Source organism: Neopsephotus bourkii, unplaced genomic scaffold (assembly GCF_033783945.1).
Source record: "Neopsephotus bourkii isolate Nb327-2 ecotype Australia unplaced genomic scaffold, CSIRO-AGI_Nbou_v1 NB_1600, whole genome shotgun sequence".
NCBI lineage: Eukaryota > Metazoa > Chordata > Aves > Psittaciformes > Psittacidae > Neopsephotus > Neopsephotus bourkii.
This window is the reverse complement of record NW_026902076.1, coordinates 2,257,811-2,285,739: the sequence shown is the minus strand read 5'-3', so window position 1 is coordinate 2,285,739 and position 27,929 is coordinate 2,257,811. Positions and strand designations below refer to the sequence as shown.

At 39.4% G+C, this 27,929-nt stretch overlaps 1 protein-coding gene across 5 annotated transcripts in view; it reads right to left on the bottom strand.

Moving 5' to 3' along the window:
- Positions 1-27,929, bottom strand: part of PKHD1 (PKHD1 ciliary IPT domain containing fibrocystin/polyductin) — a 251,034-nt gene that overhangs the window by 110,291 nt on the left and 112,814 nt on the right. For all 5 annotated transcript variants that reach the window (XM_061372231.1, XM_061372233.1, XM_061372234.1 and 2 more), the window contains exons 38-47: positions 23,138-23,345; positions 22,025-22,179; positions 20,247-20,441; positions 19,096-19,221; positions 16,496-16,629; positions 12,051-12,163; positions 10,740-10,839; positions 9,069-9,203; positions 5,902-6,037; positions 3,410-3,656 (exon numbers count right to left, since the gene is read on the bottom strand). In XM_061372231.1, coding sequence (XP_061228215.1) covers positions 3,410-3,656; positions 5,902-6,037; positions 9,069-9,203; positions 10,740-10,839; positions 12,051-12,163; positions 16,496-16,629; positions 19,096-19,221; positions 20,247-20,441; positions 22,025-22,179; positions 23,138-23,345 — 1,549 coding nt within the window. The remainder of the gene's footprint in view (positions 1-3,409; positions 3,657-5,901; positions 6,038-9,068; positions 9,204-10,739; positions 10,840-12,050; positions 12,164-16,495; positions 16,630-19,095; positions 19,222-20,246; positions 20,442-22,024; positions 22,180-23,137; positions 23,346-27,929) is intronic.

The window sequence follows — 27,929 nt, the reverse complement described above, 5'->3', positions numbered from 1 at the left end:
TGCCAATTGCTCCTAGTCGTGTATTGTTGCTTTAATCTTAAATTATTCCCTTTTTATTGTGAAGAGTCTTCAAACACATCTAGACAAAATTCATCCTTTCTCATTTCTCCCCCACCCCTTCATCCTCTAGTTGAGCTATGAATCTTTTATTAATTGATTTTCATTCCTCATCCCCTCCAGCTACTTTCATTCCCCCTACCAAGTCCATTCTGAAACTCTGTCCATATGACAGAACCCTCCCTGACACACCGCATTTATTGGCTGCATGATGACAGCTTTTCAACTTAACATGATGGTGATTTGGCTGGTAGGAGCTACTCAGGAGAGAAGATCTGGAAGCAGCACAGAGAGGATGCTCATGGTCTCTCAGATTACCCTGCTAAGTATATAGTCCTCAAGAGGATAAGCTAACAGCTGGTTTCTACTACTTGGATTGCCAAGTGTCTTTGATCTAAGTTGACTCCCAACTCATGCAGATGAATAATAAAGAAGGGAAAGAGAGGGTACTTGCTTGACATAAAAGGTTCATTGAGAAGTAATTGGTATGAGTAATCTAAAACTCTTAAGCAATTTACTGGGAAGATGAAACTTCTGCCAGGGCTCAAACCTTTACAGCCTTAAAAGCAATGGTGAAGATGAGCTGTTTGTACTCCATACTTAACCACCTTTTGATGCAAGGAGGAACAAGGTGTATTGAATACTGTAGCTATCATACATTATTATACCACAATTTTGAAAATTGGTAATTTAATTGTATGATAATTGATAATTATATGATAACTGATAATTGAATTATATAACAATTTGCATTGTGGTAGTACCTAAAGGGACTCAAATCACACTACAGGAATGTTGTGAGAAGATCCATCCACTCTCATAGCATCAACCCAAAGACCTTGTAGTCCATATATGATCAAGGTAAACGCAAACTAGAAAGGGAATGGATTTGCACAAGCATCGTGGATAACTGGTCCAGAAGGACATCTAACACAGTTGTATCTTGTTCTACCCAGTACCCTTTTTGTTAAATTAGAATAATTCCCAGCTTCTAATTTATCACAGCCTTTTGTTTTCATTATGAAAAACAATAATCAGATGCAAAGCCTGCATGTAGCTGAAATTTTTGTAGTTTTCCCCTTCAATGGAACAAGTGATTATTTTTTTTTAATTATTATTTGGGAAGATTTGGGGGTTTTCTCCTCTTTTTTCTAAAGCACATATTATAACAGACATGAGGTATTAACAGCTCTCTGAAAGAGCACTTTAGGATTTCTGCCTGAAACAAAAAAAAATTGATAATAGCTCGGAATTCTACTTCAAAAAGACAGTGAAATTCTGAGCAGGGCACAGGAAGAAAAGCAGGAGTGTTTCTTAGATCACTAAAAGCCTTTTTCACTCCTGTTCTTTTTGTGCCAGGAAATGCAAGTGTCCTCCCTGGGTAACAGAAGTGGTGACAGTACTTGGCTGAACAGTGCATCCCTTCATCTGACAGCTGTGCAAAGGCAGGAACAAGTCTACCTTGGGTAGGCAAGAACAGTGACAGAAGTGAGCTGAGACAGCAACTGGGAACTGCACAGCCACCAAAGTTGATGGGAAAAACCCATCTGCATCCCAGGACTGGGTTATTACAAATGTGGCATATGACAAAATGCCAATAGGAGAATGAACTCTCCAAATCCATTTTCTATCCCTCTAGGGAAAAAAAAATAAAAAAATAAAAATTGAAAAGTGGCATTCTGTTGCAGACTTTCAGGAAACATGATTTGTTGGGAGTCTGAAGAAATACCATGAAGGACATGTACTCTGAAGTGTCTATATCCATCAAAACAGACATCTTCTCCAACAAAAACTGTGTCTTCTACACTCATAAAATGTGTGGCTACACCTCTTCTGATAAGGTAGCCATTGTCATTACTTGTCTTCAAGCCTTGAGGCTAACTGTCATTGTCTGGCCACATCCATACAATCAAACTCCTCCAGCCTCCGAAACAGCATGAGGACATCTAAGTGGCCTCAGAAGAAAGGGTTCCTTGGGTCATGTTTTCCTCTAACTTGTGCTCATGAGTTGCTTGGGTGTAGGATAGGTGTCCTGGACCAAAATCATGCCAGGGACCATTGCGAGCCTTTACCAGTATAAACAGCTGAAATTAGGATGCCTTCATTCTAAAAGACAGACTTGAATGTACGTGTATTTCTTGACAGAGAGAATGGTCAGGCATTGGAACAGGCTGCCCAGGGCGATGGTGGAATCACCATCTCTGGAAGTGTTCAATAATCATGTAGATGAGGCCCCCAGTGATATGGTTTAGTGGTGGACTTGGCAGTGCTGGGGACTGGACTTGATGATCTTTAGAGGTCTTTTCCAGCCTACTCGATTCTATGATTCTATGTTTATGTACAGATGTGAAAAACACTCCCTTTCCTTGCAGAAGTCTTATTTTCCCAGTATAGAAGACAGCAGAAGAAAAACTTGTCATTCATTTCAGGATTGAAACAACTAAATGCCTACTAATGTTTAAATATGCATTAAGTGACTAAATGGCTGTTACAGTCATTAGCATTGTAGTAAGTATCGTCAGTAGAAGCTCAAAAAGTAATTCAGCTGACCTATCCCTAAGAGAAAGATGAGAGAAACAGAGACGTAGTTGCTTCAGATGTCCCAAGCAACCAAAAACTTTGCTGTGACATGCCAGATCTAACACAGCATCTCCAGGAGATCCTTGCCCTTCTGCAAAGTTTGCAATTTGTCCACTAAATCTCTGATTGTCTGGGGCTTGGTCATCAACCTCACTTTGAGCATCAGTGTCTACCTTGAGCTGGACTTTTATTTTTGCAAAGGCCAGTTTATATCCCCCTGGTAATTCAGAGAGTGTCAAAATAGCAACACACCACAGCCTTCACTTCAAGGCCCTCTTAACATGGGCAGAATTACCTATGGATAGCAATCAAGACTATAGATAATATATCAAGGGAAGAAAGTTAAGCAGATTGCTGAGAATATCAGAAAAAGATTAAACTTGGGAAGCTGTATCTAAATTAATAAAATAAGCCAAAGACTGTTCTCTGGCCTGGAGGCCAACTGGCATGCATAATTCTCATAACTGTCTATGCAACTAAGTTCCTTCCTAAAAACATGATGCCTACATCCAAATTGCCAGCTGGGGTAGTCCTCCTGCTATGTCTGAAACCATGCCTGGGTGAGAAAATAAGTAGCCAGAACAAAACCAGCTCCAGAGAACATATGGACAACAACATGAGCTGATGTATGCCAGTGCTCAGGCTTTTAACTTGGTTTAGGCCCCAGCAGAGGAGCAGGAGTCCTGGGACTGTGTCCAGAGGTAGCAGCTTAATATACAACATTAGCAAGCAACACCCATGCCAACTTTTTGTAAGTGGAATGGTTACTTACAAATGAAGAGACATACGGTGGAAAACAAGGTCGCTGCCACAAACACTGCCGCCAGAGGCTTGACTGAAATTGGCACTGGCTGTGCAAGATACCGCAAGGACATCTGTGGAAGGGAGGAGATGACTTCCTTTCTGCCCCGTGACAGAGCCATCCAGATCCTCAAGGATGGCAGAATGAGGAAAGGGAAAGGATACTTGGAAAGGTGAGTTGATGAAGGTCATACGTTCAGCTCTGACTGTAAACCCACCTGGAGGGAACAAGCAGCATTTCAGAAACAGACTGACCTCCTCAAGACGTCAAGATATCTCTGGAGGAAATCAGCTTCATTTCACCTTCACTTTGGAAAAATGTCTGTTGGGTCAACAAGAAGGGGACATTCAGGAAAATAAACAGATAAAGATATTTGCAGGAATTGCCATTACGATGGAAAGGTCCGACCTGTTGTGACATGAATTGTGGTTATCAAAAGGAACGTGACCAGCAGGTGAAAGGAGGTGATCCTGCCCCTCTACTCTGCTCTTGTGAGACCTCACTTGGAGTATTGTGTGCAGTTCTGGTGTCCATAACATAAAAAGGACATGGAACTGTTGGAACAAGTCCAGGGAAGGGCCACAAGGATGATCAGGGGACTGGAGCACCTCCCGTATGAAGATCGGCTGAGAAAGTTGGGACTGCTCAGCCTGGAGAAGAGAAGGCTGCGTGGAGACCTCATAGCAGCCTTCCAGTATCTGAAGGGGTTCTATAGGGATGGTGGGGATGGACTCTTCATTAGGGAATGTAGTGATAGGACAAGGGGTAATGGGTTAAAACTTAAACAGGGGAAGTTTAGATTGGATATAAGGAGGAAATTCTTTCCTGTTAGGGTGGTGAGGCACTAGAATGGGTTTCCCAGGGAGGTTGTGAATGCTCCATCCCTGGCAGTGTTCAAGGCCAGGTTGGACGAAGCTTTGGGTGACATGGTTTAGTGTGAGGTGTCCCTGCCCATGGTGGGGGGGGGTTGGAACCTGATGATCTTAAGATCCTTTCCAACCCTAACTATTCTATGATTCTACATATTCTCTGATCCAGGTGCTGGTCCTCATCCTACCTGCATCTCCCCAGTGACTCCTTCAGAAGTCCCAGTGCCAAAAGTTAATAGTCTCCAAAACAGTGATTCTTACAGACCCTTTCTGCTTTGTTTATAAGATAAATTCTTTAGAGATTTATCTTAGAGAGAAGGACTGTTTCTCTGTGTGTAAATATAGTTGTGTGCACTTGTACAGTACCTGGCAAAATAACGCCTTGGCTGAAAAGTGTGTTTGAAGGAACTTTTCATTACTGTAACACAGTTACAAAAAGGAGGAATATTCCTGTGGGTTAAAGCACAGGAAGTTTTTGAGCACATTAATATTTCCAGAAATGTCAGAAAATTATTGCCCCATGGACCATAACAAGGCAGCTTTGGCATGAATGTTCATGCACCACACTGATTCCTATTCGATTATCCTATTCTCAGTTGTAGCCTCTGTAAGTCAGATTTTACTATTCTTCCTGTCCTTTGATCTCTCCTCCTGAATTCTTTTTCTCTGTCATGCTTTGTAGGGCAGTATTCATTTATATAAAAATATATTTAAGAGGTAATTGCAGTTGGAACATTCTTCAAAGAGCCTTTGGATAACTTCTTCAAAGCTCAAAAGGATGCTTAGCTTACACATTATCTTAGGCAAATTCACCTAAGGTTTAGGCTGGCCTGAGGTAGGAGCTTGGTGAAATTCTGTGAGGTTGTGTCATAGCTATTAAAGAAATCATCACTCTAGAAATTCTACTTCCTGAAATGAAGAAGCAAAAATAAGTCAGTGTATAAAGCCACCTTCTGTTGAGAAAATGAAATCAGTGCAAAAATAAGACTACCTTTGTCTTAAAAATACTTGTGATATGTGGCTTCAACTAAGTGATAAAGCTGGTCCCAAGCAGAGCAGCTCTTGTTCAGCCCACCAGCAATATCAATAAAACGCACATGCTAAAGAGGGTGAGTATCGATGAAAGCTGCTTGTTGCACATCTCTCTACAAGCCCAGCTCAGGAATTTTCTCAGTTCATCTGAGCTACACACATGGCACAGCATTTATCTTACATCTACATATCATCGCCTCACGCCCCACCTCCCTGTGAATGGGGAAGAACTATTAATCATCTGTCCCTGCTGGGGAAGTGAAACATACAGAGTGACACTTCTGAAAACTATTAATACAGTGAAACCTAAGGAGAGCAGGTATGCAAATACCTCCAAACCTAGCTCTTGGTAATTCATTCACAGCAAATGCTGTGACAAGGCTACGGAAGTGAAACTATGCCAGTTTTATGCCAGTACTCTTTGTCATTATATAGTGCTTTTTTAGGGTTCAGCTGAAATATCAGTGGTTGTCTGTGGAAATTATGAACTTCTAAACATCTGAATCTGGAATATGAGGAAGCCAGGGACTGTTGAAACCCTGCTAAATAAGTCAGACTCACCCTGCCCTTGGTAACAACCAGAACAAGTCTTGATTGCTGTGCAAGTGTTCACATCAAAGTTCCTGAAAGCTGTGTTGGAGATGAATAGCTGGTATCTTTTGGGAGTTTGTAGTCCTGCTGACATACAAGTACTATCCTGCAATGAAAAAATGAAGAGCACTGGGAAACAGCACCATGTGAATCTCCAAGTCTAATGAGTCCAGGATGCAGCAGTTGGGACACAAGGATGTGACTATGCTCAAGACCATGGTTGTAGGGCAATGTATACTGTTTGAAGGACAAATCTGAGCTATTGCTTTGCAAATTCTGACAAGTAACATCTGTTTAATTCACCATTTGCAGTATGTGATAGTATTATATTCAGAACAGTGATTGATTTATTTGCTTTGTCCAGGTTGTTGTGTAGTAATTACAGTTGGACATTTGAAGGGAAAGGAAATTGCACGTTCCCTGGGAGGAAAGGAAGAATCTGCCTGGAAGACACAGTGAGCAGATTTGCTTACAGCCCTCTTTACCTTGTCTTGTCCAGCAGGAAGGAATTTTCCCTTCTCTGCAAAGCTAACTGTTCTAATTTCTGTTCTAAGAAAAATCTGACTGCTGAGATTCAAAGCCCTCTTGTGTGATTTAGGATGGGGAGAAAGCATTTAAGCTAGGCTCTCTTCACAGCTCTAGTTGACTTCAGGGCCTATCAGAGCAAGAAGTGGAAAATTTCCAAACAAATGATGGCAAACACAATGGAAAAACTAGATTTTGTGGTGACTGTAGACCATGACACAAGGAAAGTGCATGTCACTGCTAATTTGCAGATTATTTCTTCAGTGTCATTAAGAGACAGTAGCTCCATCACTTTTTTCACTCAAAGGCCTAAATATCTGTTCCTTGTCCTTGGGATATCTTCGAAGTCACTGCTAAGGAGAAATTCCTGGCTTCTGGTAACAAATTAGTCAGAAAACCTCTATTATTTTTTTGTTTACACTTGCCTGTTTTTACAACCCTCCCCGCTTTTAATATTATTATTTTAATTATTTTATTTTATTCAAGTGGCAAGTAGGAAGAGTGTGAAATAATAGATCCTTCCTCTCATGTGCCACATGTGCCAGACCTCCTGCTTTTTCAGGAGGAATTGCTTCTCCTCAAAAGGCTCCACAAGGATAATAAGTTGCTTTATGGAAGCATGGAGAAGGCTGCTGAATGTCTAGGAAGCTAACAAAAGTCTTTCCCTTCACTTTACAGGCTCTGAAATATAACCCTGCCACTAACAATTTAAGTGATCAAAGCCCCAGTTTTTTCAGTAAACAATCTTGATGTAAAGTGTTTCTTTCAAAAACTGGAAGGGCTAGAAGAGAAGAACATCCAAGGTTCCCATTAAATTAATGTCATAAAGTTTTAATTGATATTAAAGAGACATCATTATTAAAGGGAGAATTACATAAATTAAGATGTAAATTATGACAAGGAGGCTCTTATCATGAGATAATCAAAGATAATCACCCCCCTGGGGTACCGCAAGAAACAAGGCACAGCTGAGCGCCTCTAAATCTCTTAACAAGTACAACATTGGAGCCCTTCCATGGATCCTGCAAAGCAAAAACAAAGACATCCACCCTTTGGTGTCTGACAGAAATTCATTGCGTCATTGGGATGCTGCAAGGTTGGACTGGTGAAGCCAGGATTTGACCTGAGCTACATACTTTCAATAGACATACTACAGATGTTCCTTTCTGTGAGCTTCTAAAGAAAACTCATTATTTAAAGCTCTTTTTCTGCCAGTCAGAGAGAAAATTAATTTCATAAAGAACAGAAAACTGAACAGGGCAAAAAAAAAAAAAGACCTTAAAATCATGAACAAGAAGCTGTGGCAAGTTGTAAGTAAAATTCCATTGTTATCCACGTTATTAATCTGTTAACAACCAGGTAGCACCCAAAGGACTTTGTCCAGCTGCCTAAAGAAATAATGAAAGATCATATTTACTGCATAAAGATGTCACATTTTGATGACATTTTTCCTTCTCAAGTAAAAAAGAAACACTTTGTTTTCCAAGTGGACTGATGATGGTATGGGAGAGCAGATGAAACCAAAATGTTTTAAACAGGATACAAATCAAATCTGTTGCTCCCCATAATTATTCTCAAATGACTAAACTAAACCTAGTTGAGTATGGTTAAATGGTGCCTGTTATATAGGAATTTCTGTTATAAAATCTTGTTAAAAATAAAATAAAATCTCTCAGAAATTCAGGTTCTGTAAAATTCCAAGTTTTTTTGGAGACCATGTCAATCGTGGAAAAACACATGCGTAGGGGAAAAAAAATAACAATTGCCTAACTACGATCCCTCAGCTTTTAAGTTGAAGAGAAGCATGATTTTCTTTCTCCTTTTGAATGATGTTTTATAAAGAATATACATAAATCTGCACTATAATATATAACCTTTTAATAGTTCTAAATTCAAATAGAAAGAAATCAGAGTTCTTGTTTCAAATTTGTTTTTAAAAAAATCTTCAAAATTTTCATACTGAAATAAAAAGATATTTGGAAAAACATGCTGGATTTTTGTGCAGAATGTAATCTCTGGTTTCTCAATGACTGATGTTTTTCAACTCAACCATCAGCTGGTATGAATGAAGCACCTGAAAAATTACACAGGATGCAGGTGATCTAATGTTATTTCTCTTCTGCTGTTGCCAGCAGAAGCAACAAAATCCTTTGTTGTAGAAGGTTATGAGAGAGGTGCTGAAGCTCCAAGTTTCTCTGCTTCATCACCAAATTAATGTCCCTTGCAGGTGCTGCTGCTGAATCATAGAATCACAGACTGGTTTTGGTTGGAAGGGACCTTAAAGCTCATTTAATTCCAACCCCCTGCTAGAGTCACAAACACCTTCCACTAGACCAGGTTGCCCAAAGTCCCACTCAACCCGGCACTGGGTGCTTCAAAGCATCACTGAAGGCATCGTTTTTCCAAGGAATGGAAAACAGCTGAAGGCAAACCGAACAGATCAGTGCCCAAACCTCACCTTGGAGCTGGGCTTAAGTATTTACCTTTACACACAAACTAGCTGACGTGGAGAAGGGGCTGTTCTTCAGGTTGCTTTCTTTTTTCTTCAAATTCCTGTTTGAAGGGTCACTATGCAACTTAAGAGACATTGAAATAATTCCTGCAGTGCTTACCTTTTGCCCAATGTGTCCAGTTAAAAGACTATCAGTTACAGAAGTGTTTCCCAAGCTTTCTACAATGTCAATGCCAAAGTCTTTGCAAGCATAAATCTGAAACTGTTGGAGTTCAAGGTTGCTGCTCCTGAAAATCTATGTAAAAACATAATAAAGGAATAATAGTTACAAAAATAAGTATGGTTTATAATTCTGATATACTTACAATATAATAAGGAAAGAGCAAAAAACACATAAAAGTGTTGAACGTGTATTTAGTATTTGAGCATCTCCCCTTCATTTCTTATTTCTGCTTTTAATTAAAAATACAAAATTCTTTATATTCTGTCAACTTATTTTTGTGTTAAAAGGGAAAAGGAATAGTATGCAAGAAAAATCGAAACTGAGAATCAGTAATAGATAGGGTAAAAGTGCCTAAAATATTTTGGGGTTTATTACTGGAAAGAATAGAAAGGTAAAGATGTTAATGTTTGTAGCAGAAAAATGCCTTGAAAATAACCAGAGGTATTGCTTGCAGTAATCTAACAGCAAGAAGACTGTTCCTAGAGGGAGTCCATGGAAAGAAGCAGAATAAACTGTTATTCATGTATGCTAGGTCAGTAACACAGAAAGAAATTGCAAGCTAAACCAAGAAAAAACACAAAAACAAAACTGCAAAAATCCTTTCATTTTATCTATTTTCATAGAAATAAGCTTTTCCAGAAAGACAATGCACCAGCCTGAAAAGAAAGCCCACACTGAACAATTCGACACCTTCAAAAGAAGAGCTGTAAAATGAATTAAACTATAAAACATGCCTTACAGAGAAACACATATAATCTGTTCAGGTCATCAAACAGGAGTTAAAAGGACCACAGCCTCCAAGCACTGGGAAGAAAATATCAGATAATAAAGCATGGTGTGAGTTTTTAAATCAGTGATAGGCAGAAGTTCTTCCCTGTGAGGGTTCTGAGAGGCCCTGGCACAGGGTGCCCAGAGAAGCTGTGGCTGCCCCATCCCTGGCAGTGTTCAAGGCCAGGTTGGACGGGGATTGAAGCAACCTGGTCTAGTGGGTGGTGTCCCTGTCCATGGCAGGGGACTGGAACTGGATGGGCTTTAAGGTCCCTTTCAACAAAAACCATTCTATGGTTCTATGATTCTGTGATGGTGGGCTACAATTGCTGTGAAATGAAGCTATAAAAATTAAAATAACAACAACAAAATGAAAAGGAGCAAATTTTTAACACTGGTGAAAATAATCCTATGGAAACCATTAGCTATATGAAGATAATAGATCCTTTATCAAGTGCAATCTTTAAGAAGAGCTCAGATGCACTGAGAGGATTTTTTTGGCTGTATGATTTAGTGGAAGGTGTCCCTGTCCATGGCAGGGAGATTGGAACTAGATGATCGTTAAGGTCCCTTCTAACCCAAACCATTCTATGATTCTGTGGTTATAGTGGCAGAAAGATGCTATCTGCTTACAGAGGACACTGGCTGCTGATGAAAGCAATGCTGATTCTGCACTGAAGCAGTAAGAACTCACACAAATTGTGTTTCTGGCTTAATCACCAAACTACAAGCCTTCATCTGAGGGACATGGACATACAGATACAAAAGCTGATGTCAATGTAGAGGTCATATACCTGTAAAGAACCTGAGTATTGCAGAGGACAGTCAGGACAAACGTACCTGTGCTCCACCTTGGCAGCTCCAGGCTCTGAAGCTGTTGAACTGAACAGGTCTGTTTGGGCTGTCTGGCAAATACTCTGGATACACCAGCAACCCATACCTGTTTAGGAAAAGAAAGGAAAGGAGACTGTTTCTTTACAGTACCTGTATTCATGAGGGGATTTTCCTATTAATCGTTTCAATATCTAAAATCTTACATCTTTAACAGTTCTGTGACTGAGACTTTATCATTTAATCCAAAATCAAAAGCTGGTGGAGAGCAATATTTATTTTAGAGGTCTAAACAATCCAGAGAGGCTCATGAGCTTTCAATCAGCATCACCTTCAGATAAGCCTGACATGAATCTAGACAGATAAGGTATTTCCATACCTTGGATTCCTCCAACTTGGTGTGCATCCTAAAGGTACAATTTCCTGAATGCAGCCCTTGGTTTGACCTTCTCTGAGATTAATATCCAAATTTCCTGAGAATTTAGGTGATTCTCTCACTGACGTTAAGTTCAATACATTTTTTTACTATCGTTTCTCTTTTAAGGAAGTACAGCCAAAAGTTCTAATAAATTGTCATTCCTGGGTGATGCAGGAACAACTGTTCTATATAACGTTTGACATCCAAACAGCATCTTTTATGCTGTTGGACTACAAAGTGATTAGTCGCTTCAATCTACTTAATTAGAGGCCAAATTCTAATAGCTGAGTGTTCATGCTGCTATGATATAAAGCATCTTGAGGTGAGAAATACCACTCCAGGTATAAGCCGGTGTCAAGTCTCTAATGGTGGCATGAAGGAGATGCTCAAAGAGGAGTGTAAGAAAGAAATAATGTACCTGTTCTCCTGAATGCCACCCTCTTCTGATCAAAACGTCTGGCTTACTTTAAAATGAGCTTTCAATTCAACACATGAGCACATGCTTCAGTGCTTTGCTGTTAAATGGTTGATGAGGAAATGTGTTAAATGTGGCACCTTAAACTACATGAGGATCATTTAAACGAGGTGGTAAATTGTAGGAGCTTGTTAACAGCACGGGGAAACAGTGAAAGTTAACAAATTGGGCTTGTGCATTGAAAATTCTAGGAAACAATTTGTGATCAGGCCCTGAAAAACAGCCCAGCCATATGCTATCAAACACTGATTCTGATCTGCTGTGGAGAACTCTGCTTACAAGAGAGGAAGCCCTAAAATTACACAAAATTAGGGAAAAAAGAAAATCCTGAAAGGAGGTGAAAAGCCTTTTCTGGTCACCACTGCAATTAACATTAACATTACTACGCACTGAAGGAAAATCTCTTTAACCAGAAATCCCCAAGTACCTTGTGCAGGAATGAGCTACATTCTCACTGAAGGACAGGAGAGGAATTTTGGATGGTCTGTCAGGGGAGAGATGAAACAAATAGCCATACCCAGCAGCACACACTGTGTTACCCTGCAGAGAAACATATGTGACTATGAAAAAACATTACCACAGATTTCTGGAAATTAAAATAAACTTAAGAAAAACCCATAGTAAAATTGCAGCTGAAATCCATTTAAAGTCTGGTAAGTCTGGCTGGTAGAAACTGGTACCTTGCTTCTGTGTCCTCAGTCTTGTCCTGTTTTATTCTGTTCCGGGGCCAGTCTTCAAAAAACTGTTCTCAAGAATAGAAACAATAGACAATTTGTTTCAATAGAAACAAATGGCAGAAAATTTCACTATGAGTGCGGTGAGGCCCTGGCACAGGCTGCCCAGAGAAGCTGTGGCTGCCCCATCCCTGGCAGTGTTCAAGGCCAGGTTGGACAGGGCTTGGAGTAACCCAGTCTGGTGCAAGTGAGTTATTTGAGTTATATACAGTGGGTTAGGAGCTTTTCTACTCTAGGGAAATAAACTTCTCTTACCTGATTCATTTGGACAGCAGCCAAACCTAGATGGTTTTGGATGGTGCCCATAGTGTCCATGTAGCAATGTTTTCACATGCACATCTGAGCACAGTCCCTCTCACCTGCCTTAGATGTGTAAAAGTTTTATGCTAAAGTCCAGACTGGTAAACTTAGGCTCCCTTTCCAGGAAAAAAATAAGGCACATGCTATTCTTCTGCATGAGGCAGAGGGCAATTCTTCTGGTCTATCCTTAGATAAGATCATTTGTTCTCTGGAGCTATCCAGTTCTCCAAGTAGACTCTAAGATGATCTTTCTTTCAGCTATAAGAAAATCTTGTTCTCTAAGATCAGGACTGACACCCACCACTGCCATTCATAGCCACTGGACAGTGTTAAAACACTAATGACTTTTGGTCCCTTATGGTCCAAATCAACGCTGAGCCTGGTGACCTAGAGGTGAAAGCCTCCATATACAAATTACTTTCTTCTGACCCATCCAAGTGTGTTCCCTGCAGTCGTGATCTCTGACATCTGTCAAGCAACAAACTATCAATACCCAAAGCACTGCTTTGTCTATCCCCTCGTAAAACTGCTGCCTTTTCTGAAAGCACAGCCACAGACCGTTTTCCTTTAACAAAATACTTCTGCAGTCCAGTCACATTATTTGCAGGATCTTTTACTTGTGATTCCAATCCCGTGTTCTACAGATGATTCATAAGGAAAAACCTGCATATTTATTCAGCCAGCTAGTGGCTGGAGGGCAGGGGTTTTAGGCAAGCAGGGAATTTTGTGTGGAAATCAATTCTTTGTGGAAGTCAGTGTATTACGAATGTCTATGCAACCAAAATTCCAGAGAGAAATTACCTTCCTGAGTATGCCAAATACCTGCAGGTATTCATTGCAAGTCAGTAAAATAAAGTGGCTGACGTTTTAAGAGTTTCTTAACTGTACAACACTGCTAATGTAAATATTTCATGAATTTCTTTAAGCCAGAACTTAAACTGTTGACAATAAAGATGACATAAAAGCTCTAGGGAGTGCGCCCAGCACCTCTCCCTTAGTTTCAAAACCTGGCAGGATGCAAGTAGTACCCCCAATGGGTTCTCTTCAATGTGTGCTCACCTTGCAAATGGTTTTAGAAAAGATCTCTGTAGGGATGAAATGCTGAGAAACAATTAACATGGAACAGATTCAGCCTTTAGCACTGTGGAGAATGGCTTCATTGGGTGATCCTGGGAGACAAACTCATTTGTCAACAGCATGACCATCAGTGACTCCTCTGACATGGAAACACAGGCTGGTCTCTGCCCTGTTCATTCATTTAAACTGTTTCCCGGTCCTCAACACCACAACAAGAAAGGAAAGGGAGGATGTTTGTCGAATTTCTCAGACCCAGTCTGTATATTGTTATCTGCATGCTGGCTCTGGGATTTAAGGGCATTGAATGTTTATGAGAAGGAAGCTACTATGAAAGGTCCAAGACCCAGTGGGTTCAAGGGAGCCAAGAGGAAAAGATAAAAAAACATTTTCTATTCCTGCACACAGAAAGAAAACTAGGACTATAGGGCATGCTTTTCAGTAACATAAGAGCCAATATCAAAGAGAAGCATCTTCAGTTCTTCATGCTGCTAATATCTAAAAGGCAAGAAACCAGTCTACTAATGAAATTGTATTAAGACACTAAAAATTAATAACCAGGACTTCCATACTTTACTAAAAAAACACTAATACAAATTAATCTTGTAATAACCATTTTCCACTTATACTATATGAGTATAAAATTGTATCTAGCAGCTTGATTCACAAATGCACTTGAGAGCGTATGTCAGATGGAAACCAGTGGGAACTGGGTCTCTGAATGTCTTTGCAGGCTCAGGTTTGAGTGACTGCTGTCCCAGTTTCAACATTGCTTAGGAGACCACCAATTTTCAAGGAAATTTTAGCTCTTCAGTCACCCATGCAAATTTAGGCTCACAAGTAAATTGAGTAGTTATGAGAATATTATTGAAGGACTCACCAAGCAAACACAAAACCTAACAATCACTTAACATTAAAATCTAGAGCAGGAAAATTCTATATTCTATTTCATGGCCTGGAAACCAGGGATTGAGAAGATGAGCCTTTCCCATTCAAACCTCCTTATTAAATTACCTAAAAAGCAATGTCCAGTTCTTGAGACATTCTATCAGTTAAAAGGTCTGAAACACTGTAACATCATGATGCTGGTCCTGGACTAGTATCCCTTGCATTTAATGATTAATACTGTACTAAGAAAAAGTCCACAAGACACAAGTGTCTTGCTTGGAAGAAATATGACTTTTTCTCTTAATATCCATGTCCTTTCATGACTTTTGTCAAGCACCGCTAGGTGCTGTAGAACAGTAAGTGCAGCTAATAACAATTTTAAGCTAGGTAACTTCCTCATATTTTTCTTTTGCTGCTGAAACGCCTCAAATAGCCCACTCTGAGATACCGATGACAATAAGGTTTATCAGCAACCCTTCAAGGGCCATCTGTTATTCTGCCTTGAGTAGCACACACCTGGAGAGCAGACTTAACCCCAGTGTTCAGGTATGCAGCCACAGATGCAGCTTTGGGGTTATCGGTGAAGACATGTGAACCAAGAGAGCTAAACAAATGTGCTAAAAACCAACCACAGTCAGTTCACACGTACACATAGAGATAATTGAAACAAACCTTTTCAAAAGCTGAGCCAATGGCGATCAAATAGACAGCTCCAGGGTAAGTCAGTGCATGATAGTACAAAAGTCTGTGTTTAGCAGAGCTGAAATTCATGTGATTCTGCCTAGTTGTTGTTTTTTTAACCATATTTGAGGGTCTTAAAAATGATAAATATGCCCTTGAGGGAACTGCGGAAAAGTTCTCTCCTTCTTCCTAAGTAATATCTTCTTCATTCTAACATAGGAAATGTGTTGGTCTCTTTTTCACCTTCAAATTTAGGTGCAATTCTTTTCTCTTGGAACAGAAGCCCAGCGGCAACTAGGTCTTCACATTCAGTTAATAATTGATTTGGTTTCGGTGGGTAATAGAACAGGTTTGGATTTATTTTTTTAATGAAAATGTGCATTTTTCACAACTGAAACTGTGCTAAGAAAGGTCAATTTCTATGAAATTCCAGACTTAAAATAGTTGAAAAGGATTAATGGTTTGAAATCATGTTTTTTTCCATGAAACACTTAAAAGTAACTCTTTATTCTAAAATGTTAAGCAACTTGAACAAGACAAAAATGTATGAACTAAAAGAAAGCATCAGAGAATTAGTGAATAAAAAGATTTTTACTGCACTTAACTTTTTGATGTGAGGGCTTTTTGAGAGGTCAATGCTTTATCTATCACTATTTAGAAAACAGAATCTTCGTATCTTTTAAAATCAATGTCATTTTCATAGAACAGGGAACACATTTGCCTTCTCACCCTGAAATGTAAATCTTGGACTGTACATAAGTTGTCATTTTATATCCAGACAGGGGCACATTTGATATAGCTGAATGTTAATGTACTTGTCATCAGTCTATTAAAATTGAGATGATTTGGGGGGAGGGGAGTGGGGGTGCTATTTCTAAAGAAGCTGAGCCTAAGTATTTTTTCAGTTTTTATGAATCCATGAGTATTAAAAAATAAAGTATCCCAGGATGAAGGATCTCACTGCAATATTTTGTTCCACTCAAGTGCGGTAAAATTTTCAGTAATAAATTTGCCCATGAATATAATTTATTTTGTAATATGCTCTTGTTTCAATATCCCACCACAAGCACAGTTTCTGACAGCTCAGCCAAGAATGAAATGTTGTGTATATGATCTCCAAATAAATAAATCTTTTTATCTTCCTAATATCTTTAATTAGAAAGGAAACATTTGGTTTTATACCTGTACTTCTTACCTTGATGTGGTTGGCAGGAGCCCTGATGTAGATCCCTGCTGGTGACAGTGTCTCAATGTTGGATAAAGCGTCGGTTCCAGAAAGGTGAATCACTATGTTGTTATTGACACTGTTCCCCTCTTCCAGTCCCTCTCCTTTAAGAAAGAAATTAAAAAACAGCTCAACAGAGTCATGCCCAGCATGGAAAAGGAAAGGCTGTGCTCTTCAAAAATGTCAGAAGCCACAATCAAGAGCTGATCAGCACTGTAAACATGATAAAAAACAGTTTCTGACACAAAAAAAAAGCTTAGACTTTAACAAGATAAAAACAATCAGGGAAAGGAATACTGTAACACATATTCTACAGAAAGCAACGCAGACAGTGATTCTGCAATTCAATATGCAAAAGGCCCTGTACCAGGTGCTATATATGAATATAACACCAGACATACTGTACCACAGGTTTATGGAGAAAATTGGTAAAAGGGATACTATAAAGCAGAAAAAAAGAGATTCATAGTGGGGAAAAGGAGAGATTCATAGTGGGGAAGCAACTCACCTATGCACAGCACACACAGGTCTGATTCTGGCAGTACTAGAATTAAAAGTCCTATCTACCTTTCTCATCTTCTGTGTCTCCATCCACTATCTTACTTACCTCTTAGAAAATTTCTAGATAGACTTAAAAGCACCTGGTATAGCTCTGCACAGAAGTGGGAGGTTTCCCCCCTTAAACAATGAAATATGAGAAGATAAAGGAAAAATCAATCAAGCAATTGATCATACAACTCAGAGTCATGGGGGTGCCCCGGATCTAGTAACAGTCTTAAAGTAAGAAATAATAATAATAATAATTAAAACCTGAAATATCTTTTTAAATTCCACCATAAAGAAATGTGCCACCAAACAGCAAAAAAGTGAACTGTCCTGTATAAATCAAGTCCAAACCAGGAGACATCAATGCAACTCCTGTTACTCTAGTGTTTTGGAAGTAGAATAAAAAGTGGAACATCTCTGTTTGTCCCACACTAGGAGCAAATAAAATCTATTTAGTTTTGTTTAACAAGCATAAAATATTATCTGCAAATACACCTGCTCAAGTTCTATTCCAAGTATAGATCCCTTCTCCAATCATTATTACCCCAAATGTAAGCTACTTAACAGGAAACCCTATGTCCTTTGGTTTTGGGACAGACAGTAATTATTTTTAGCCTTCTTCTCTGTCTTCTGAGCTTTTCTTCAGTTTTGGAACAAGATCCATTTAGGAAACATTTTCTTTCCAGGCTGTACTTACTGCAAACACTGCCACTACCAGAGCATGCACAGGATCCTAAAGCAGTCCTTTTGACAACGATATAGGTTTTCGAGGTGACATAAAAGGTCTTGGCTTCCAAGCTGAGACCTGGTGTGTCAATTAATTTTAAGCCCAGAGCGACTTTTTATGACTGTCTTGCAAACCTCCTGAAAATAAGGGTTGTAGATGAAATCACTGAGGGAGTCCAATTCTGGTCCTGCAAATAGTCAGCTATAATAAATATTCCTTCACAGGCAACAAAATGATATATAAATTCATCCATCAGACCCTCTGGAGCTGCTGACAGTGAAGCCATTAAAGACATTTGGGGATAAGGTGTATTCAGGCTAAAACCTCAGTGGAAACATTCAGTTCAGCCCACAGTCCTTTAACTCAGACACATGTCCTTGCACGAGTGAGCCAAGGCATGCTGGCATGTTGGAGATCTTATTCTGCTTCCCCAGGGCCACAAGGGCTCTCTGCATCACCTTGGGCAAGTAGTTACAACTCTCTGAGCCAGCTCTCTTAATCTGCAAGATGTGTACGATCTTTCTCCTTTTATAGCCTCCTCTGTTTAAATCATAATCTATCACTTCTCATTACGTTTATGCACAGGACCTAGCATAGGGACTCGCTGCATGTGTAGAACTGCAGGATCAAGACTGAAGGCTTTCTTTTCTCCCCTCTGTTTATCTTAAATTGGTCATTTTTATCCCGTCTCTGATGGAAAACAAAAATTGAGCTATATCTTTAGGTATTCAGGCAACACAAGATCCCAGCAGAAGATGCTGTAAGTCAGTCTCCTGATGGTTAGTTAGGAGAAATATTTTGTTGTTTAATGTTTTTGTTGCTCCAAGCTCCCATTTATTTAAGTGCTAAATCCTCTGCTTAACTTTTAACATATGCTTTCACTCCATTATTTTCTATGTCAAATGACTGAAGCTAAAGGTAAGTATGCTCTTAAATGCTTCACTGAACTGGGGTCTTGAATATTGCATAATGGTGTTCTTCCAAAGGCAGACAAATCAATGCACCAAAAAGAGTCACCTTTCACTTGCACACTTCAAAAAAAGGATGCAGATAAAATAAAGACTGACCTGAGGAAATAGAGAGTGTATGGTTGAATGGAAATAGCTGCAAGTAGTTGCCTGTGGAATCATGGAAGCTTTATTCCAGATTCACCAATACCAGAAAATGCAGATGATGTGATTAAAGTTCTCAGGGTGCAGTTAAGGATCTGCCCTTCTTTCCTCCAAAAGCATTTCATGAGAATGGTAATCAGTGCATGTTGTTGTTACGTGTATTGATATTTTCCTACTTCACTTACCCAGCAGAACCCCGTGGCCTGAAATGTTACAGAAAACATTACTGTCCACACTAAGGTTTGAGATCCCAGTCAGACGGAGTCCTTGTCCAAAGGAGTCCAAAACACAACAGCGACGTATGTAAGAGTCTGGAAAGAAATGAGAGCTGTGAGCAAAAAGCACAGTGTAACTTGAGGGTTGAGAGAGTTTTATACTAGCTCGTCACTGATGATGTGTAATTAATCCTTTTGGCTTCAGCTGCCCACCTGTACTCATTCCAACAATTCCAACAGGCAGGAATTGCTGAAATGGGCACAGTAGAGAAGAGGGACCTTGAGTGCAGAAATGGGTTAATGGTCATGGCCCACTATTCTGAGGAAGGAGGATAAGATCCAGTGAAAGGAGAGAGTAGGATTCCACAGCCAAAGTATGAGTTGATTGAAGTTATGGATGATTGAAGTGGGATTGAAGGAGAGGAAGAACATCTTAGAAGGGCAGTGAGCACAAGGCAGGTATTTTGTACACCTTTTCTAGCCAGGAACGGCTACATGCCCACTGCACTCCAGGATCATGGCCAGTGCTGCCTTCTAACAGGAAGCCAAGATCCTCAGACAGTGACAAACATGTCATAGGAAAGGCAAAAGGTTGGATTAGCTGGAGGCAGAAGCCCCATACAGTAGCCTTAAAACATTATTTGAGCCCACCTAATTTGCTCCTATAACCACCAGTCATCAGAGCCCTCATCGCCACATCCACAGGGATGAATTTTGCACTTATCACAGACAAAATCAAAAGAACTTAATATGCTCCTTAATCTTCAGGTGACAGAATTAAATTTTGGTCTATGGAACCATGCAGCCCTGAGCCACCTCTGGGCTTTCTCACAGTGTATTAGCTCATTCATTTCCAGAGCTAGAAGTAGCACACCAACTCAGAGGTGTGGAATAAAAATAGAATATTATTTTAGGAAGAAGCTGTCCAGAGATGCAAAGGAACTGAAGTACCTTTAAGCACTCTATCAAGTTTCACTTGGGCTTAGACTACAGATGAGTTTTTCTCATGTTTACTAATCCACTTCGTCATCTGACCGGAGAGCTGAGCAGGTTTTGAGGATATCTGCCCCAGATTTGGGCAGAAAAAGGTGAACACGTGAGATCGTTCAGGCCCAACTCACCTGCCATCTTTGCACTGCCAGCAACAGTGAGGGCACTGGAGTGCTGCCGAAATGCTTGGCCCATGTGGCGGAATTGGACCCCTTCCACCTGAAGCCGACTTGCCTCCCCCTGGAACGCCTCCACAACCAGGATGGCCCCCAGATCCCGAGCTCCCAGATGCCTCTCACTTCGCTTGTACAGACACCTGGAACCACCTAGAATACAACCGGGCGTGAGCTGTCAGTGTTACTTCCCTGTGGTGACCACAGGATGTGCAGGGTGACCCAACAAACGTCATGGGACCCACCACATTGACTCAGTAAGATCTCCAGCAGTGATCTAAAACATGGGACCAAAGACAAATAGCCCCAGGCAAGCATATTAGATACTCCCTTTAAATACCCTCATGGTTCCTTTCCTAAGAGTCTGGACATTCTTAGAGGAACATATATTAAAACCAGCAGGAAGCTGTGGTAGTTTTATGCCTTGGAAAGTTTCTTGTGTTCAATTTTAAATAGCCCTATGCATGGGGAAGATGGATTTGACATTGATTTACTGTGGGTGAGGTTCGTGAAAAGGGGATTTGGCACGGATGTGCTGAGCTAAACTGAAATGAGAACATTTTGAAATTTCTTTAAAACTCTTGCTCTCCTGACTCTCCCTGCAGATGGATATGGAGCTTTTACTACCCCTAAAGACAAGAAAACTAAGTCACAGGGCTAGAGAAGGCATCAGCGTTCCTGAAAGACATCCTTCCACGGATGTGTGCTTGGGATATTTTAGTATGAGAGGATTCAGGCTATGAATGAGCAACTTGGGCTTGTTTATTGGAAGCGTAGAGGAGATCTCAAATTCCAGCACTGCCTGCTTATGCTCAGTAATGTTCATTTTTCTTTCAAAGAAGGTAAATTAACCACAAAGAACACTGCTCACTCATCTTCTGGTGACTCCTCTGAAAAATCCTCCTATCCTTTAACTCAAATAAAACCCTCAAACGGCTAGCATATTTCAGACTATATTTATGAGTTCCACAGAAAATGGACCATAAATCCATGAGTAATATAAGCAGTTGGCTGCTGGATATCAAATGAAGTCTGGTGTCACAGTCTGAAAGCCCAAGGCATTTTATTTTAAAGGAAACCTTACACCTGGGTTGCCAGATAACCTAACTCTGCTTAAATTATAATTGCTGTGTCTGATTCTGCTTTCTCATCAGCTGGTGTAAATCAGGAAGCCACCTGTCAAATTTCATGGTGTATCATACAGGTAAAACTAAAGGAGAACCAAGATACCTGATATTTGTTACTATATGCTACAAGAAACCATCACCTATTATTTTTTCTTGGTATCCCTAAACAGTAAACAACATCTCAATATTTTACACTGAAGAGTACAAACAGCATAGGGCTGTTTTGTTTTTCCTTCTTCTTAAAGTGACTTAATAGTAAACACAATTAAAAATTTAATGTATTATGTACACTGAAACATGTGTCAGAAGATACTTTCTTTTCTACACCCTTAGGCTCAGACAAAATTAAAGGGTCTTTCCCAAGATGGCTTGAAACAACAGTGTGAAAATAATACATCTGAGATATTACCATGAAAGGGAGTTCGGCTCTCGAGATTTCACACTTCAATGTCAAACAATGTTTGGAAAGATAAACTCACTTTGCTGGCATTGGTATGTCTCAACGTTACACTATCAAGAAAGAGTTCTAATACACAGTAGCACCACAATGTGATTTTAATGGAGCTATTCTCCTTCTCGGTACATTTATGTGAGAAAAGACCTCCTCACCTCTTGCAACACCTGCTTTTACACACTGTCTGAGATGTGACATCCTCTCCATTGTGACATTTCCTTGAACAACAACCCTTCTGCTAATCAGTGCCACCAGAGCACTCAAAGGCAGACCTTGGCCATTCACCCATCCTTCAACACTGTGGGAGTATCTAAGGAAAAAACACAAAAAAGGCACAAAAACATCTGCACCTGCCAGGTGACAATAATGATATTTACCCTAAGTTTATAACTGCAATTGCCCAAATTCAGAGCTTGTTTCAGTTCTTTTCTTTTTATGGCCTGTGGTCACATACACTGTGTTTGCATATATAGGCTAAATATATTTTTCTTAGCTGATGTTTACTTTCATCTTTTTGTCTTTCAAGCTCACAAACTTTCCTTAGATTACGTATGTTTACAACAAAATATTTCAGCCTTTGTATTTTCTTCCCAGAACATATTTGCTTGAAAACCATCAATACTTTTTTCCTCAAGCCCCATATATTCCTGAAAATGATACCATTAATCTTCCTGAGCACTGGAGTTGCTTTGCTCCCAAAGAGTAACACATTTCAACACCTGGTCTCCTGATGATGAGACAAAGTACAGTTTGTCCAAGATCTCCATGCACAGAAGACAATGAGAACATAAGGCAGTGAAGCTAGCACTCACTGGAAACTTGGAAGCAGTATTTCCAAACTGAAGTCATTCACTTTGACTGTGTTGTTAATCAGCTTAAGAAAATCAGTCAAGAAGGGATGATTTTTTATTTTTCTTTTTAAAGAAGTTAGATATTTTTGTGAAAAAAAATACACTTTCTTAAGAAATGACAAAGAAATTTCTTTGTCAACCCTATGCAGAGGCCACTGGACTTTACTCATCATCAGTGTTTTCTGCTTCAAAGGTTTTCTGAGTTCATGGTAATGATAAGGAATTTAACCATAGTCAGAAACATTCAGGATTGAGCATCCACTAGCTTTAGGGGGAGGAAGAAACCAAAATATCTCTGACCACTTTTGTTAAAGGGATTTATATAGTTATTATGTACCACAGGAAACAGCAAATCTTCACTTTGATCATATTTTCCCTGGTTTAGCGTAGAAATCCCCTTGGCCCTTGAAAGAATACCTGAGTGGCGATCTAAGGTACAGCTCCGTGTTGTTTACAGACTCAATAACAGCCATTTCTTCTTGCTGCTGCACATCTCCAAGGCCTGTCCTTCCCACCACTATTTCATCGCCAGGCTGCCAGTCAACAGGCTCCTGGAGCACTAATCGTGTGTCATTTGCATGAGCTGATGATTTCAAGTGTGTGAAAGATACTTGGGGCATCCAGCCTAAAAAAAAAGAGAAAAAAAAATTAAAGCAAGTCAATCAACATCGAAAAACAGGAGCATCATGCTTAGAAATCACTGCCTTGTTTGGAACATCCCATAGTTATTAATTTCTTTCTGATGATGTGTAAAAGAAACAGATCAATGCTATGAAAGAAGGTTTGTGCACGTCTGCTTGGATCAAAAATGCAGTGTTTTCCAAATGACATCTTCATTTCGTATCTTTTGCCTTTATTGGTCCCAAAAAAAAAAGCTGAAAAAAACATGCTCAATATAAGTTTGCTCAGCTGACGGTTGCTCATGTGAGGAATACCCTCTTCTTAAGAATCCTTTATAACCAACAGAAAAAAACCACTCTCTGCAGGGACCATCATCCATCTCTGAGTACAAAAAGCACTTCGAATTATCAGCTTCTCCAGTCAAGTGTCCAAAATGACATGAATCTAGACCTACAAGTAGTTTGAGTCACCAAACCAAATGCTTCTGTTAGCAACATTTCAGTAACATATGTATAGACAAATATCACTCCTTTCAAAAACTTTAAGAGTGACTACAGACTGCTCAGCTAGCAGCATGAAGTGTTCTTGACACTGTCTCTGCTGGAAGATACAAAATAAGGGGTCAATTTTTGAAATCTTGGGTTAAGTAAAAAAGATATTTTTATCAAATCTTGGCCAACGTATTATTCAAAAAACTTGTTAGTAAGGGAATTGAAGATCTCCCTCATTTTTTCCGTATCAGTTTTCTTTTTAAAAATAAGAAAGGTAAAAATGTAAAAACTCCAATATCTTCCTTAAAAATAAAAATTAAAGAAAAAAAGAAGTAGGTGTTTCATGTGAAAGGAATTTCCTTCAGCCTATTTCATCCAAAAGTGGAAATAAGAAAATAACAACACATGTTATTTTAAATGTTTTAACTTTGGGGTATTTTCCCAGAAAACTTGAATCTCAGAAAACACTGCTAAACCATATTTTTGGTGAGGCCTTGATGTGGCCAAACTAGAAAACACATTTTCAACCTTATGGTGAAGTGAAGGCCCCTGGGGATGAGATACACGTTTGGTGAGAAGTGTGATAAGGTCAGCAGGATGAAGAGCCCCTGCATCACAACCTTAGGCCACCATTGGAAGGCAATAGCAAGGCTACAGCTGAAGTTTTCCAAATTTGCTCTTCTTCAGTGGACATACTACCAAGCCAGTGTACAACAAGCCCCAGCTATGAAACATTTTGCCATTTCACTCTCCCTTTTACACTTCTTTCCTTTACACTTACTAAAGTTTGTTTTAACTCCTAACATTGTTTGTTCCCTAACGGGCTTTGGAACAGATTGGTCCAGTGAGATCCAACACAATGAACACCATCAGGGGAGAGTATGTGCCTCATACACCCACCTTTAGTATATTTTTCCTTCCATCCTTTGCAATAGATCATAATTTACCTTTAGCCCACAGCAAGTTACTGTCCTCCCTGGCTGTACTATAGAAAAGTAATAACACCAGAAATCACTGAGGGTAGAGGTTGCATCCAATAAATCATTTTCAAATTATTTTAACCAAGCTTCTCTCTCTCCATATCCTGCTTCACTTTCTTGTTGCTTGTAGTCTGGTGTTCCAATTCATTCCTTAATGAAGATGGAAATAAAGAGTGGCACCTACAAGTCAGTAAATTCATTGCAGAATGACAGAAGGAAGAATCAAGTCTTTAGAATCTGTCATCTTGAAGTACATTTGAGCACCTGCTCTGTGTGTCATGATGGTCATCTAAACCCAGCTGAGATACTTCTGGCATCTTTTATTTTCTCTTAAATCAGACTTGAAATTTCTCAACCTACAGCTAAGTGAATCTCCCAGACATCCTTCGCTTAATGTGCTTGAGTTCTTATCATGGAACTGGTTTGGAATGCATCAAATGGATTCCCTTCAGATAAAACTAATGCAGAACCTGTAGTACAGTAGGACATATAATACACTTCATGTGTTAATAGAACAAGACTGGAATGACTCTACAGTAGCCCCCAAAATACATATAGTGTGGACCTTGCATTCTCAGCACCTACATCATTTGCTCTACAGACCTGTTTTTATTGGGACATGCTGTTTTCTAGTGTAGACATAGCAGAAGCCCACCTTACCATGTTCATGAGCACAGGCATCAAAAATTTTCCCTGTGAGATCTCATCCTCAACACAGCTTTAGCCTGCTCAAAAAACACATCTCTTTATGTCAGCCTACGTGCATTCTTTTACTAACAGCAGTCTCATCATCTTTATTCATTTACCTTCTTTCACTGAGTGATCCTCGTGAATTTTTAGGACTCACATAAAAGTGAACAACTGACAGCAGCCATCTGCATGTTGAGCAGCAGACAATTTTTCTCCATCTCTGGACATTTTGTTTATAGTACTGATTTGTGTGCATATGTTAATGTGTGTTTGTGTGCATCTGTGGCCAGACACACAACTGACTCCCATCGTGTACATCTGTCACACATGTACTACAGCAACACTGCTGGGCAACAATTCTTGTCATTAAGAGGTGCAAACCATCATTCTGCATTCAAAATATGCTCAAACAGAAAAGGCTTGTTTCAGGCTGTTCTCCAAGCTGTGAAACAGTATTTCTTTTAAGAAAACATTCTCAAGGTTGTTGTTTGTTTTTTTATTTCTCCCAAAAGAAGGGTATTCAAGGACCCAAACACATACTTTTTTTGTTTTCCTTCTTTTTTCTTTATTTTTTTTTGTTTGTTTTGATTTTTTACTGTGCGCCCTTTCTCTCATTTCACAGTTTGTTTTATCTATTTTCCTGATGATTCATGTGGGATGATGCACAGGTTTTGGTCAGCGATACTTTTCTTATCAAGTCACCAAGGAGAGACCATAAGTGAGGCTTCTTTGCCTTTACTATAACATATCCATAGCCCTGTTTTGGTGGGATCCTATCATATACCCAAACAGAAATGTACCACACTGTTCCTTGAGCAGTTATTATCCACTGATATTTAAATCACCCATTCTCCTTTCTAGGAAAAAAATTTCAGCTGGTAAACATAAAATTTCACTGGTTTTTTAGATAAAAAGTATACACAGTGACCTGTATCTCACATAATTCAACTTATGGGAAAACATGCAACCCCTTGTTCTTCAACTTCAGTATCAAACAGGTTTAAACAAAGGTAGCTTGAAAAAGAGCTCAACACACACCAAGCCCCTCAGTCATATAACTGGTGTCTGTAATTGTCTTGATTTAGTTTGAAGACTGTGAATTGGTATCAGGTCCTTAAACATGTCATTTTGGGTGTACAGTTAGTCTCTAGACTTTTTGGAGTATATATTGTCACCTAATTTTAGATATCCAGGGAACATCGTAACCAAGCCTGACAGCAACCAGTGCAAACCGCATCCAGAGTCAGGCAGAGGTTGCAAGTTTGGCTTATACATAGGTGTATCGGTAAAAACTAGACTCCTTAGCTCAGTGCTAGGAGGACTGGTTCCAGTCCTGCCATGGGACTGTGTCTCTTCCAAAAACTTATGTGTTTTAAACAATCTTCCTTTCCTGGCATGGTGCAGCAGGCTTTGAACCCTTCCTCTCTGATAAACTGTTCCAGGATCCTGCTGCATCTCATTGTCACTGCTATTTACCACAAATTAATTAACTCAGTTAGGAACACACAGTTTGTTTGTAGTGTTGACAAACCATAAAGCTCTTTTACACCTTTTGACAGTTTATTGGTGCTTTAAAGTTGAGGTAATGAGATCCCTTTATACCACAAAAGGAATTTACAAGAACTGCAGGGCTCAAACACACCATCTACTTACTGTGACTATACGAGTTATACTGCAGATAATCTGTCAGTCTGTTGTAGCTACATTGTAAATCTTTAGTGTAAATGAGAATGAGATCTTTCATTTCCATGAACAGAGCAAAAAAATCCAAGCAGTTTACATTCCCCAAACTTTGGAAGAGACAGAGTTAAAAATATAATTCAATGTATTATAGCTATGATAAAAAAAAGAAAGAAGTAAAAAACACCCACCATCCTACAGTCTCCAGCAATAAGACACAACACAATTTACTACAGCACTGCAGGTGTCAGAGTGCTTAAGGAGTCCAACTTCCTTTCCACCATCATAATCCCCCATTATTTCCTTTCCCCTATCCAAAATGCACTCCTTAAACTTAGCTTGGCCATTCCCAAAATTTCTAAATGCTAAAGTGACAAATGGCAATACAGCCATTGGAAACATGTACTTCAGAAAAGAGATTTTTATACATTATTTATACATTTTTAGATCCATGACAGAGACTTTCTGCTGCTTTTACAGCTTCAGTTAATAAAACAAACCATAAAAATAATAACATCTAAAATTCCTTAAGTTAAAAGAAATAGAAAACCTTTTCCAGAAAGTCTTTTTACTCAGGACAGGATATAGGTGTGCTGCTACAGCTTGTTATAGCCAAATAGACCTTAAAGCCCCATCAGATTTTGGATTTGATGATGATTTTTACAAAAAAAAAAAAAAAATCACAGCAACCTCCACTCTTGCAGTGACCAGTTCAGTCACTGGCCATAAAGTGCAGGGAATCAGAAA